At 37.3% G+C, this 13,938-nt stretch overlaps 2 protein-coding genes across 3 annotated transcripts; both read right to left on the reverse strand.

Annotated features, from left to right (window-relative positions):
* Positions 1–1,438: 1,438 nt before the first annotated feature.
* LOC149042516 (putative skeletal organic matrix protein 5) lies at positions 1,439–5,219 on the reverse strand. 2 transcript variants are annotated; one of them, XM_089213117.1, is made up of 3 exons: positions 3,929–4,101; positions 3,306–3,432; positions 1,439–2,452 (listed from the first exon to the last, which is right to left on the reverse strand). In XM_089213117.1, exons 2-3 carry the CDS (start codon positions 3,366–3,368, stop codon positions 1,934–1,936), a joined length of 582 nt encoding a protein of 193 aa, XP_089069243.1. In that variant the 5' UTR covers positions 3,369–3,432; positions 3,929–4,101; the 3' UTR covers positions 1,439–1,933. The 2 variants fall into 2 exon arrangements, with proteins under 2 accessions (XP_089069243.1, XP_089069242.1); XM_089213116.1 differs by having other exon boundaries at positions 3,306–5,219.
* Positions 4,722–7,232, reverse strand: LOC149042517 (uncharacterized). Its single transcript, XM_089213605.1, has 3 exons — positions 6,013–7,232; positions 5,565–5,679; positions 4,722–4,894 (listed from the first exon to the last, which is right to left on the reverse strand). Exons 1-3 carry the CDS (start codon positions 6,313–6,315, stop codon positions 4,722–4,724), a joined length of 591 nt encoding a protein of 196 aa, XP_089069731.1. The 5' UTR covers positions 6,316–7,232.
* Positions 7,233–13,938: the final 6,706 nt, after the last annotated feature.

Here is a 13,938-nt window from a genome sequence, read left to right on the forward strand (position 1 = left end):
ACAGAGTGGTCCCAGATTAATGGGTCCCAAATTCTGAAATAACAGTAAGTTTAAAAAAACTTGGCTCATTTTTTAGTGAACTGCCTCTACACTGCAGTCATACACGATGAAGTTTAGGGCTCAAAATGAAGAAAAAAAAAAAGTAAGACAAAAAAACAAAATATAATATGAATTGAAAAATTAAAGAAACCCTTCACAGTGACCATTATTACCTCAGTTGATAAAACCAAATTATCATGTAATACCTCTCCATTGACGCAGTGCCACAGCTTCATTTATGAGAAACTTACCCTCTCTATTCATCAAATTTTGGTTGAAACAAATTTAAAAGTCGAATTAGTGAAAAAAATGTCAACTTCTTCTGTCTTATTTCTTATCTTTTAGGCTTGTTAGAATTAACAGAATCAATAAATCCATAAACCAAAAGGTGGTGAGAGTAAAGAAAATTATCCACCTTATGATGAAGGGATCTTTAATTTACTGCCATCTTCTCAGAACTAATATTGAAAGACATGTATAGCGGATGGTAAGGAGAACTTACACCACGATCCAGGGAGAGAAAGGGTGTATGGGACCTACGATGGTAGGTTTTTAGAACGTTTTGAACATGCCATGCCTGAATGTTGGAAGAGGCTTTCTGCCAATTTCACTGTACAATAGTTATCATACTTTTAAGAAACAACACAACAGGTGTGTGAGACATTATAAGTCAAAATAACTAAATCCAACATTTCTCTCCTTGTAAAAAGTTTGGGTAAAATGTTTTTCGTTTATATTTCCATGTTTGTATTTCTTGTGAGCATTTTATTTAATAGGTTTATTTCTAAATTTTGCTAGCTAAAATTGATGATAAAACATTCTTCAGGCTGTTCTGTGCTAAACTTTCTTTGGGATTTTTCCCTAGTTTCCAGGATACTTTTATTTATCCGCATTAAGCAACTGACAAAACAGTATTTAGGACCATTGTGACCGCTCTCACAAAAAAAAAAATGGCTGAGAAATGGAAATCATTTGAAAGGTAATAACAGTTCATAAGTCAAAGAGCTGTTCCCGCCAGAGCTTATCCGGCTTTTATTGTTGTAGAGCAACTAAGGGCCTGTTATTTTCACGAGGGCCTCAAAGAGTTTTTCCGTACTCTGCCTCAAGGCCCCCGTTGGGTGGGATGCCAATCTATTGCAAGGTTAGTCCTTTACGCCCTGAAATCAGTATGCATATTCTCCACACTGTTTTCTATCTGATATCCGAAAGGGTAAATATAGTTTTAGAGTGGAAATAGCGTAGAAAAGAGGGCACCCATGCAAAACGGGCGATGTGGTGGAGAGACAAGATTATATTAGTTACGGAAGATTGTTACATCTAAGCAGGAAGTCCAAGGTAGTTATTGATAAGTCCAGAACTGTGCATCTACATCTCACTGAAAGCAACGAAAGACAATGCATGAACAAACCAGTCTACTTTATTAAAGTATCGTTTCAATTTTCATTTAGGCCACAAAGCATGACTGTTCCTTTCCAAATCGATTCTTTTAAGGATATTAACGACACAAATTAGAATCGAAACGCAGGGGGGAGAGATTTTGACCCGTCCAACTCTTCCTCTTAGTTACACCTTCTGAAATTGTAGGATAATATTAGAAAAAAAGTTATCTGCTAATGATATTTTCTACGACACAGTAAGCGAGTTGGATAACTCTGTTATCTATTTAAATGACTATTTAAGACTATTTAAATGCTATTTGATATGCCGTTTTACATAAAAGAATGTTTGAACTCTCAAATTTACCTTTGTAGACTTAATAGAAAGAATGGCTAGAGATTGATCCAGGGTAAAACTAAAGTTACGCGCGGATACAAGTCCCTATCCGAGGGGTTGCGCTTGAAACAGGAAAATCTATATAGAAACAATTTAACCTAATATCATTTTTTAGTCATGTTTATTGGACCAAGATGTATCCCATGACTTTGATGTGTTTCTCTCCATTATCTGGATTAGCCACGGCCTCGTTACCACACGTGTTTGAATCTTCAGGGTGACCTCCTGTGCCAAGTCCGATCCTTGAGTCGCACGTGACACAGTCATTCTCGTTGTTGCCAACAATACCAATTCTGGCTTTAGAATGTCCTTCCCTAGTACAAACGGCATTGAACCCTTCTTTGTCGCAGTTGTCCTGTAACGAGCCTTGGGAATCAATAAACTCTTTCCACACGTCACGGCCCAGTGAGGTGGCGCGATATTGGCCATCAGCGATCAGTGAGTACAGAGAGTCAGCCTGCTTGTGGATGACAATGAACCTGAGCTGTTGGTGGGTCTTCATACCGAGACAGATCCTGGAGAAGGATGTGTTCCAGTAGGTGGGTAGCTTTGATTCTTGTCCGTCGAACCCAGTCTCTCCTCCGGGAAGATTGTATCCTTGGTAATTTATCCAGTAATCCGCCTTATAATGGAAGGTAGCCTGAAATAAATGAGCAATTAATTGTTTTTATTTACTCCGAATTAATGGATATTTTCTGTCGAATTCCTGTCGTGTATCTGCATTTATTGGTCCATTACTCATTTGTTTTACCGATGAATTGACCTTAGTATTTACGACATCGTGTCGTAATTACCAACATCAATTACGTCCAATAATACCCGGCGCCGTAGATCATTGCATGACATATGTATCTAGTTATAAGGAGTTATACTTTGTTTTCATTTGCACGCCAATCAAGATTCATTGAAATGATAATCATTTGTGAAGTGAATGAAGGATGATAGACGTTGCTATTCTTTGACGAAATTCAGATCTCTTTGCATAGAGAAAAAAATTTGAGTATGGTTGTGTCACGATAAAATCATTGGCAAGTAAAATGGCACTAATTGTTCTATAGTCCTCCAAGAATCCTTCTCTACCTATCCCCCACCCTCCCCGCTGTTTAGGGGATGAGGAATGACAGCTCTTTAAATCAGTGTAATATCTACACATCAATTAACTGTTGTGGAACTTTAACTCAGATAAGAAATGTTCTTTGTTCCGAACAGCTTTTAACCGAATTATGATCGTAATGCTGTGTATTTCTTATCTAGCTGTACTGTTACATGATAATTGAGACAAATATGATAGCATATATTTATAAATTCTTTTTAATCCTTTTTCAATAGTCACTACACGCAATAAGTCCTGAACGAAGTCTGTTCTTCATGTATTACCTTCTTGATGAATAACAAATTGCATATGTAAGTAACATGCACTTTTTTTTTAACTTGCAACGTTTTGAAAGAGAGTAGGTTTATACACGAGATAATTAGTTAACTAAAGTATGCACCTCACTGCCGGCAATCTTCATGACTGGCGTCCATCCTCCATCTCCACATCCAAAATTTCCCATGTGACAGAAAACGGACAATGGTTGGGAGTCAACAAGAAGGGTAACCACACCACTCACATTGGATCTTTCGAATCAAAATGAAAAAAAAAAAAAAAATACAATAAATAGTGAAAACAATGATGGTGAAATAAAACTTGAGCTTATAAAAATAACTATCATAGCTACAACGGTGGCAATGAAGGTGATAATGGGAAAGATACAGAGTGATAATTATAATGATGATTCAACAAATAAGCAAAGGAAAAGTTGATCCTTCAGACGTCAATCTGCGAAATATAAGCACCAGCCTTCATAACAACGATGCTCGGTTATTTGTCCTGGAATCAAACAGGTGTCCGAGGGCAAAGGATATTTTTCACTTCTTCTGTGATGACAGTTATGCACTCTACTGAAATGAATCAAGGTTTAAAGGAGGACTTTCTCCGCCGTGATGGGCTTCAACTATTATGCGGGCAAGCGCGATATTTGATGTATTATGAATATAATATGGAAAATCAAATCTACTTGCATGTCATGAATTTCTCTACACGAGGAAGCTCCTGCAAGAAGTTTAAAAATACCTTTGATTAGAAGAAACTGCAAACTTGTTTTAGCTCCATCTTAATCCATCATTGGGAAACTATATTGACTGCACTCTGATTGATTGGCAGAAGAATTTTATCCTGTTTCAAGCTCTGCTTTTTGGCTGGAAAGAGTTCTTAGTTTTCATTCACTTTATTTGGTGGCATGTATGTTTTATATATTTTCTTAATTGATAAGAAACAGCGTCGGGAGAGGATCGATCGATCGTTGTTATCTTAATAAAAATGGATACTTTCATCCAGTTTTTAATCCAAGTTTATTACTATTTGTGTTTGCAAAACAATTAATTATATTTTTTTGGGCATTTAGTTTCAAATCTGGCTGATAATAGTAACAGTGTAAGCTGGAACAGATGCCACCTTGTATCTCGTATTTTATGATTTTACTCGAAGAGAACTGTCAAACGATTAAGAATCATCGATGAATGTGGTTCAGAGGCACTTACCAATTGCAAAAAAAAAGAAAAAAAGGAGATGAATAAAAGTTTTAAGCTAATAAGCAATTACTGGGTGAGGTTGAGTATGATATCTTGAATTATCAGCACCGAGATCTGAGTTGTCTTCTGAAGCCAAAGGACGAGGGAGATCACGCAGACACAGACACAACGTTTCATAAATCGTGATTTCATGCGAAAACCGAATTCGATACTTTCTCCTTACAAGGATTTGCAAACGTTTTAAAACACTAGACGGAAGAGGGACTTAGAAACTTATAAGGGTTACAAGGCTCAGTACAAGAGTAGTGCTATCGCCGATGTGTCAAAATTCTTACTTAGACTTTTAACCAGCTGATTTCCTCTATATTTCGACCCCAACGTTTACCTTTACATTCTCTTCCATTTCCAGTGAATCCAGGTTTACATGTACAGTTGTAAGACCCTTTGGTATTGTTGCAAAACGCATCAGAACTGCATTTGTACAGCTCACGAACACATTCGTTGATGTCTAAAGAAAAAAAAATAAACAAATAAATGAAAACAAAATTATCATACCCCTTCCCCCCAAAAAAAATAAAAATAAAAAGCACCAACGACTGTATAAACAACAACAATTGGGTTGGCCTCCTTCACATGCTGTTCTTAATGTGGTTAACGTATTTTTTGCTTTCTCGTGATCACTATACGTCATTTTTGCTTTGTACAAAGTGAAAAAAAAAAACATTCAAAATGAATCGATCAACATACTCCTTGTAAGTCACAAGCAGTATTGATGAGTTGCGAAACAGTCATATATTCTCTCTTTTTTAATCCGGAAAGTTCTACAGGTGGCTAATTATCTTTTTGTTTCTTTTTGTGGTTTATTAATTTTACTATTGTTTCTTCCTACTTTCGGTGTAGCTCAGAAGAAGCGATGTGAAGACCTAATAAGGAGAAGGGAGATGACGAAAGGAAATGCCAAAAAACCAAAAATTCGCCATTGAGTTAGGTTGGTGAAGAAACCACAACAAAGGTCTGTTGTTGTTCGATTCTTACGGACTAGTAAGAGAGCTTTAAGCTACATGAGGATAGAAAAAGCTCTTTTATTCTTCGAGACCCGATTAAAAAGCGTGGTAAAGTTTTTCCTTGTTGTTGTTAAACTAAAGGCCTCAAGATATCAACATTGAAGTTGTGTTTACCTCTTTCGCAAAATGAACCCTCAAATCCAGCGGTACAAAGACACCGATAACCTTTGTTAGTAAATCCGCTCTGACAAGTGGCATTGTTCTCACAAGAATTTTGAACACAATTGCTCTAACAGAAAAAACAAACCTTTGTCATTGTCATTATCATCATTATAATCATTTTCAACATCTAATAGTCAACCGCACCGCTACCATCATCAATATTGTCATCGTTATCCTTGTTATCATAGTTGTTCTTCTATTTCTATATTTCTCCAATAACTTTGAAATGCTTTCTCTTTGAGGAGATTCTGGTGAATAGCACAGACTCAGTATTACCGCTAATGTCTTGAAAGAGGGAAAGAAACTCAAGTTCGTAATTAAAGGTGAACACGAGACTCAGAGTTTTAAAAAGAAAAACAAAATAAACCACTCTTACTCTTAAATTAAAAGTTACGTTTACCTCGGCTGCGTGATAAGAATACATCTCTTGGTCTATCAACTTTTTTTCGTGTCCTTCATGTGTAGCATTGTTCAGTTCACATTTATGATTTCCATTTCCATCTCCCCGTGTATAAAGATTAATGCTAACACAGTCGGGCTCCATATAACACAAGTTTTCACAGAACCTGGAAACTGTTATTTCTACGGTGCGAATTGTGTGGTTTATAAGGCGTTTCCCTTCAAATACTTTCTCAGGCCCAAACTCCAAATTACGACACTGGTCTGCCATGCAGACGTCTTTGAAATGGAAATAATAATACATTAAACGTAACGTTATTGCTTATGATAATATATTACGAATTTCGGAAAACTTGGTAGGTGGCAATTCATTATCAATTGTATTAGACTTGAATTTTTTTCTTCGTATATTTTATTTCTACAAGGAAAGGGATATACAAACCCTCGAAAGTGTCTCGGGTGTTATTATGAGAGTATGTCAACACGGCAAAAATTCTCTACTGTTCTTAAATTGAAAATGATCTCATTTCTGTTTTGCTTGTTTTGAGGGCTTGTTTTAAAGGCGGGTATCTTCGGAAAGACGGCAATCTCTGAACAACTAGGGTCAGTGGAGGGAGACGACTAAGGGGGTTCAAATTTATCGGCAGAAGTTTAGTCGTCATGTTTGGCTTTGTAGAATTCTTAATTAATGCACATTCGTACACGAAAATGTCATACTTCTTCAAAGTACTATCTGTGCGTTGATAACTGAATATTTTAACCACGATTCTTCAGTTAATATAGGTGGATAAAGCTAATTTTCTGACTTAATGACGAATTCTTATGATTCAATTAAACGCTTCCTAAAAAAAAAAAAACCAATAAACGAACCAAAGGTAAACATGAATTGAATGTAAGTCATACTGAAACTAACCTTGTGATCTGACAGCCCTTTGTATCATAAAGCAGAGCTCCAATAAGAGAAGGGAGACAGAAACAGAATACATGATACAGAAAACGATTAGAAAAGTTCTGGTCAAGAAACGAATTCTTTACTTAATATTACATATCATGACAGGGGAAGTTTAAAGCAATAGAAATTAGGCTGTCGCCGGTTAAACCAATAGCAGTCAAATTATTTCGCATGTCATCTTTTGTGCCTTAGTTTCTACCAGTAAAAATGTTTGTTTAGAATGCTGCTCGGTTCAGCAATAATTTGCCTGTCAATTGCCATAATTAAGTTTTGTCACATCATTCTGTGGCCTGACATGCTATCATGAAAAATTCATATATAACAGTTATAATTATGCAGCAGTGTAAATCGTCAGCAAATTCACCTCCACGAAACCTTATATGTCCATACTGTTTTCCCATTTTAGGAATGATAAATGAAATTTTTTAAATGATAAGCACACTGATATTTAAACCGTTTGTGCTGAGTTAGGATAAATTGGACCTGAAAGAATTGTTTTAGGTCACAAACCTTCCTACAATTTTGTATTCATAACAAAATCGATAAGACCGGTGAAGCTCGCAAAAGTTCTGTGTCATAATGTAATTGACTAAATTGGTTCGTCGTTAAAAATGCGTGCGTTAAATAAATGGATAGATGTAAACCTAGTTTGTGAAAATGAAGAATTCATTTGATGGTTTGCTGGGTTATCGTTTTTACACATGCACAACAGCAGGCATGCTGAACTTTGCCAAATTATCATGCAACCACTGTTTATTTTGGTGGTGGTAAGAACTTCCTGTGTGTCATGATATTCATGATGGATAAGTTTTGATTATCATGCGGCCTTGTTACAAGCTAAGTCAGCCAATTCACCTCCGCGACATCTTTCATATCCATATTTCTGTCAATATTTCCGTCTTCCTCTTTTGTTTGCTGAAAGATATGTACGACAGTTGATATTGTGATGCTTTGTTGAATTACCTTAACGATGTTTATTTTGATTCTCTAGTAAGAACTTCCTGTGAATCATGTTCCTTCTCCATGATTTACTGCTCCCGTCTGGCAATAAAAGCAATTGGAGGCAATGAATCAGGAGAAATTCATTTTCACAAGTTCAAATTTATCAATTTAATTATCAATACAAGAATCTCTTTCGGACTCTACAAGCAAACGTTCACTTATCGATAAGAAGCTCTAGCGAACGAATTTGATGAAGTAAGTCCATTATATTCCGATTTTGTAACGAGTAGGAAGATAAAAAAAGAAATAAAAAGGTGGGTTTTCAGTGAGGAGAATCAGTTGACTTTTCTTTCTATTAGTGGAAGTCTTTTGGCATACCTTCAATGTATTTACATTACTTCATGTTTTCCCTCTAAAAATGTAAATGTTTTCAAAATAATGTGCTCATGTTTCTTAATTTGTTTTGATCACTTTTATAATTAGAGAGGTTATTTATATTGCTTCCGAGTTAAAGGCAAATAGAGCGACAAACCTGTCTCCTTCAACCTGTATTGTTGTTATGTTGTTAGAAAAACAAACACAGCTTGATTACAGTTCATTGGGCATTTTTGAACATCGATTTCAATGAAACAAAAAGAGAAGGGTAGAAGCTATTATCCATTAAAAAGAATAAATTTTTTTCCAAATAAAGAAACCATTTGAACCCTAACAAACTTTGAATCCAGACTCATTTGACCTCAGTCTCTCGCAACCATCGATTTCCAGTAAAAGAACAAATTTTTTAAGTTCAGGGTAAAATTGATGTAGATAGTCTTTAAAATTCTGGTGCAAGTCCTAGTTGCCACCCTAGTCACTACCCTTTATTAATATCATTACCTGCAATGAACAAAATCAAAAAATGCATCAGCATTTTGAAGAAACGAATATTTTTAGCTATTCGTAGAAATGTTTTTACCAGCAACGAACATTCTGAAATTTTCAAAAACAGTGCATATCATAAATTTGTTTGACCGCTTTATTATTATTATTAATATTATTATTATTATTATTATCATTACTAATTTTTTCTGTTTATTCATTTATTTATGGAACAATCATTATCATAAATTAAAAATATATCAAGCAGGAATCAATAGCATAAACCAGGTAAGAGAAGGGGCCTTCACATAGTTTTAAGAGGTACCGTAGGAAGCAGGGAATTGAGGGAATTAAAAAATAACAATAAATAACAACAAAACGGAAGCTGAAGCAGTCCACTATAAGTGTGAAACAGGAGTTTTAAACAATACAGTTTACGAAAAAATCGTCTAAAAGATTCCATTTAGGTTCGATAGTCTGTAACTTTCGAACTTTCGTGGGCCATTTCATATCACTGATTTGGCTGAGATTTGGCATGAAGTCTTGTTTTAGGGTCCTAATTACGAAATTGATATAAGAATGTTCCAATTATTTTTTCTTACAAAAAAAACTGGAAATCGCACTTGGTCTGCCCATACTTGCCCGCCAATATGGCGGATCGAAGGTGATCTTTGACTTCAACTCGAGTTCTATCGTAAAGATTCCTCAACATTTCGTGATATTCATAAATATATCTTCCCCTCCTTTTAATACTTATTACAAAAAATATGGCAAATATCTGGTGTTAACAAAATTTTATCCCAACGTTGTAAGGTCGTTTCAGGCCGCTTTGAACCATGAGAAAATTTACCCCAACTTAATAACCTAATATCTCCAATGTTGCCTCGACTCAGACGTTACCAGTAGTTATGACCAATGTTTGTTCATAGGTGAACAGATTTCATGAATAAAAAATGGAGAAAACGTCTCTGTCGAGGAAAAAAATGTATCAGCCCGTAATGACCTAGCTATGTTTAGGACCTGGTCCTAAGAGTTCCTAGATCAATTCCCCGATCAGAAGGAAACGGTTTAAATATACCTTTCGTTCAGATCGTTTCCTAGTAATTTGGAACCATCTTTCTTCTTAATACAAACGTAACGATGTTGAGGCGAAATTGTTGCAACGGGATGATTTTTATTCACTAATTGAGTTTAAACAGGCGCTCCTGCTTTAACCAAGACACGCGCGAAAATCCCGCTTAGTAGAGTTTATTTTGCCTACCGTTTTGAGAACGAAAGATTTTGTTAAAGAAACATTCTCATCAACTCTGATATACTTTTGCCGACAGCAGCTAGTCATACAGTAAATGCAAATCTATGACCTAAGGAATGACCTAAAATGACACAAAACGACCTAAATGACCTAAAATGACCTTGAGTGATTTCTAAAATAACCTTATGGGTCAGTATGACCTTGTGGGATGTGAACGATGCAGTGTCGACAAAATCTGGATCGGACCGGTCGATTTGAGCGGCAATTAAGCGCCTCCAATGATCTCGAACAGCTGCGAAACGCAAATGTTATTGAGAGGAATACGTGACAAACCAAATGTTGCTAAAATAACCTCTCGTTGGTTGAATATCGTAGGAATCCATAGGAGGTCATGCGTCTCGAATAGCATCCGAGACACTGATCTTGCTATGCTGAGCACTAATATGTGCGGCAGTCACCACCAAAATACAAGGATGTCAAATAGATCAGCAAATACAAAGTTGGTTTAGGGATCAGCTGCAGGATGGAAGAGCTAATAAAGGAATGGCATGGCCAAATTATGGACGGTTTAGTTTTACTTCATGAAACAGAACACCCTAAACATGAATAGTCTAGCCAAATGATAAACGGTCCAGATTCGATAGTGAATATAACTAGTATAATTAATATAATTACTGTTGTAAATAAAAAATAGTCCTCAGTTACAAATAAACTTATAAACTTACTGTCTGAATTTCCCGGGTTAGCCGAATACAATTACCTACGTAATAATCAATAAAGATTTTCATCAGCGCGCGGGGGAACTGGGTAATATATATAATCCTATCGCTATCGGTCGAAGCGCAGCAACTTTACGTTTGAAAAGGACGCAACACTACAATATTCGCGAAAATTTCTTGAGTCGAATCGACTTTGTGTGTGTAGCGAATCGACTCGTGTTGCAGCGAAACGACTTTGTAGCGAAACAACCTTGAACCCAGTTGCCCATGTCGAGTGGGAACATGAAATTGTGAAATGGACTGGCTCATTACACGGTAATATCGAGTAGCACAGCGTACGCACAAACGGTGTAGCGTTGCATGAAATAGCTCAGTGGAATATAGAATGGTACAGCGTACATACAAACAGTGTAGCGTTGCGTGAAATGGCTCAGCGTAATGTCGAATGCTACAGCGTACACACAAATGGTGTAGCGCTGCGTGAAATGGCTCAGCGTAATGTCGAATAACTTTGTAGTACATCAGATGCTCTATCTCAACATTAAATTGCTTAGCATTACACGAAATATTTCGATGTTGTGGCGAATCGTCGAGCTTGCTTGTGGCATGACGTGTAGGCTATCTCGCCGAAACCACCAAAAATACAAACCGCAAATGGAACAATGATCTGCTAGGGGGCATGACGTCAGCGAATGTGAAGAGTGTCGCGAAACCATCACATGGTGTAGTCGCTGTGTTGAAAAGTCTTCACTTGGCCCTGCCGTAAAGCAGAGCCAATTCAGTGAGTTTCTCTATTTTTACCCTCGCCGATATTGCATTTATTCGTTATCGTTCATGAAAGCGTTGATTAAAATAGCAACAAGACTGGATTCTACCACGGTTTGCCGGCCTCCTGGTTTACCACAGTTTGCACGCGTTGGTGAGCCTGAATGTTTATAGTATTAAGTAGTGTTAAGACATGCATTAAATGTCAATTGCCGAGTTCTCTTTTCTTTTCTGACTCGCGCTGACTTTTCAATAAGAGTTTAACTGCAAAGGCTCTTTGAACATTGCAGGAATACATGAGAAGTTGGATTTTGTGTTTGCCTTGGACGCCATGGTAAGTAAAACTGATATCCTTGATCTGTTTTGACATTTTTCAATCAAACATGTAGTTTTTGCCAAAGCAACCTTTTTTCCGAGTTGGTTTTATCGTCCACACACCAATTAAAAGCATTCCGATATCACTCAGTTTGATTGAAAAATGTCAAAACAGATCAAGGATATCAGTTTTCTTACCATGGCGTCCAGGGCACACACAAAATTTAACTCCTCACGTACTCCTCCATTGTTCAAAGAGCCTTTGAAGTGGAATTCTCGTTGAAAAGTAAGCGGGCAGTTTCGCAGCAGTCTTCACATTCGATGACGTCATGCCCCCAGCAGATCGCTGTTCCATTTGTGGTTTGTATTTTTGGTGGTTTCGGCGCGATAGCCTTGGCGGCCGTCACCACCAAAAATACAAGGATGTCAAATAGATCAGCAAATACAAAGATGGTTTCAGTAAGGATCAGCTGCAGGATAGCATAGATTATGAAGGAATGGCATGGCCCTCACGCCACGCCACAAGCAAGCTCGACGACTCGCCACAACATCGAAATATTTCAAGTAATACTAAGCAATTTAATGTTCAGATAGAGCGTCCGATGTTCTGCAAAGCTATTCGACCTAACACTACACTATCTGTGTGTACGCTGTACTATTCGACATTACGCTGAGCCATTTCACGCAACGCTACACCATATGTGTGTACGCTGTACCATTCTATATTAAGCTGAGCTATTTCACGCAACGCTACACCGTTTGTGCGTACACTGTGCTACTCGACGTTACTCTGAGCCATTTGAAGCAACGCAACACCGTTTGTGTACTGTATTGCAAATGAGTGCTAGGCTATTCGCAATTGAGCCAGTCCATTTCACAATTTCATATTCCAACTCGACATGGGCAACTAGACATTTGGCTGAACTATCCATGTTTAGGGCGTTCTGTTTCACGAAGGAAAACTAAACCGTCTATGATTCGGCCATGCCATTCCTTTATTAGCTATTTTATCCTGCAGCTGATCTTTAGACCAGCTTTGTATTTGCTAATCTATTTGACATCCTTGTATTTTTTATGGTGACGGCCGCCCATACACTAAGGTCGATCACTTTGCGAACTATTGCTTCCAACGTGCCTTACACGCCAGCAACGGAAGAAGCTCAAGGACCTTAATTAAGAAGCAACAATGGATTGTTTCGCGTTTTTCTTAATTGACTGGTGAAATCATACATGCCTATCGCTTCCCTTTGTCCATGGTGGCACTACACAACACTCCTTGAAACGGCCGTGAAAGTGACTACATGGGGTATTTAGGCAAAAAAAAAAAAAATCCAGAGGAGCCAACGCTCTATTTTGTCACGCACACTTTATTTTGGCTTGCCCAAAATTTCTAATTTTGTCTGCGCCGCAAACTCAAGCTAATTTTAGGTCATTTGAGATCATTTTAGGTCGTTTTAGGTCATTCCTTGTTTTAGGAACTACCACATTTATCATGTCTGATAAAACATGTTGGTTTCATTGAGCTGAAGCATTAGAAAAGTTATCGTTTCTAACAAAAAGCTAGACTTTTTATTACAGTGATTATTTTCCCTTTTTTGTTTGCAATAGAATGATGTTAGTCAGGTGTGGTTTCTCGAGGTTTGCCATATAACATCGCGTCGAGCGAGTACATATCCCTTTCATGGTGTACTGGAGGCATAAGGGCTCAATTGCGAGGCTTTAACATCGTTGATGCGAAATTCAATTACTGCGGGCTAGAGCAGGTACTGAGGCGTCTTTAATGCTTATGCGTCGATCAATAATTCGAAGCTTCAAATTTGCTTTCCCATCCAAAGATATTGGCGATGTCAATACCAGTTTTAACGACGACGATAGGGGCCGTGCTGATAACGATGACGATGGGAGGTGCCAAAGATATTGGCGATGTTGATGTCAGTAAAAACGAGAATGATGATGGAAATACTGGTAACGATGACAATAGGAACAATGACGACAAGAACAGTGATAGCGCTGTGGAACTTGACAAATCATAGCAAACAGGACATGTAAGTAAAAGCTACCCCTTTGTTTGATGTCCTTGTTATGATGATCCTTTAAACAAAAGTAATTACAAATCAGGTTAGG

Source organism: Pocillopora damicornis, chromosome 7 (assembly GCF_964200805.1).
Source record: "Pocillopora damicornis chromosome 7, jaPocDami1.2, whole genome shotgun sequence".
Taxonomy (NCBI): domain Eukaryota; kingdom Metazoa; phylum Cnidaria; class Anthozoa; order Scleractinia; family Pocilloporidae; genus Pocillopora; species Pocillopora damicornis.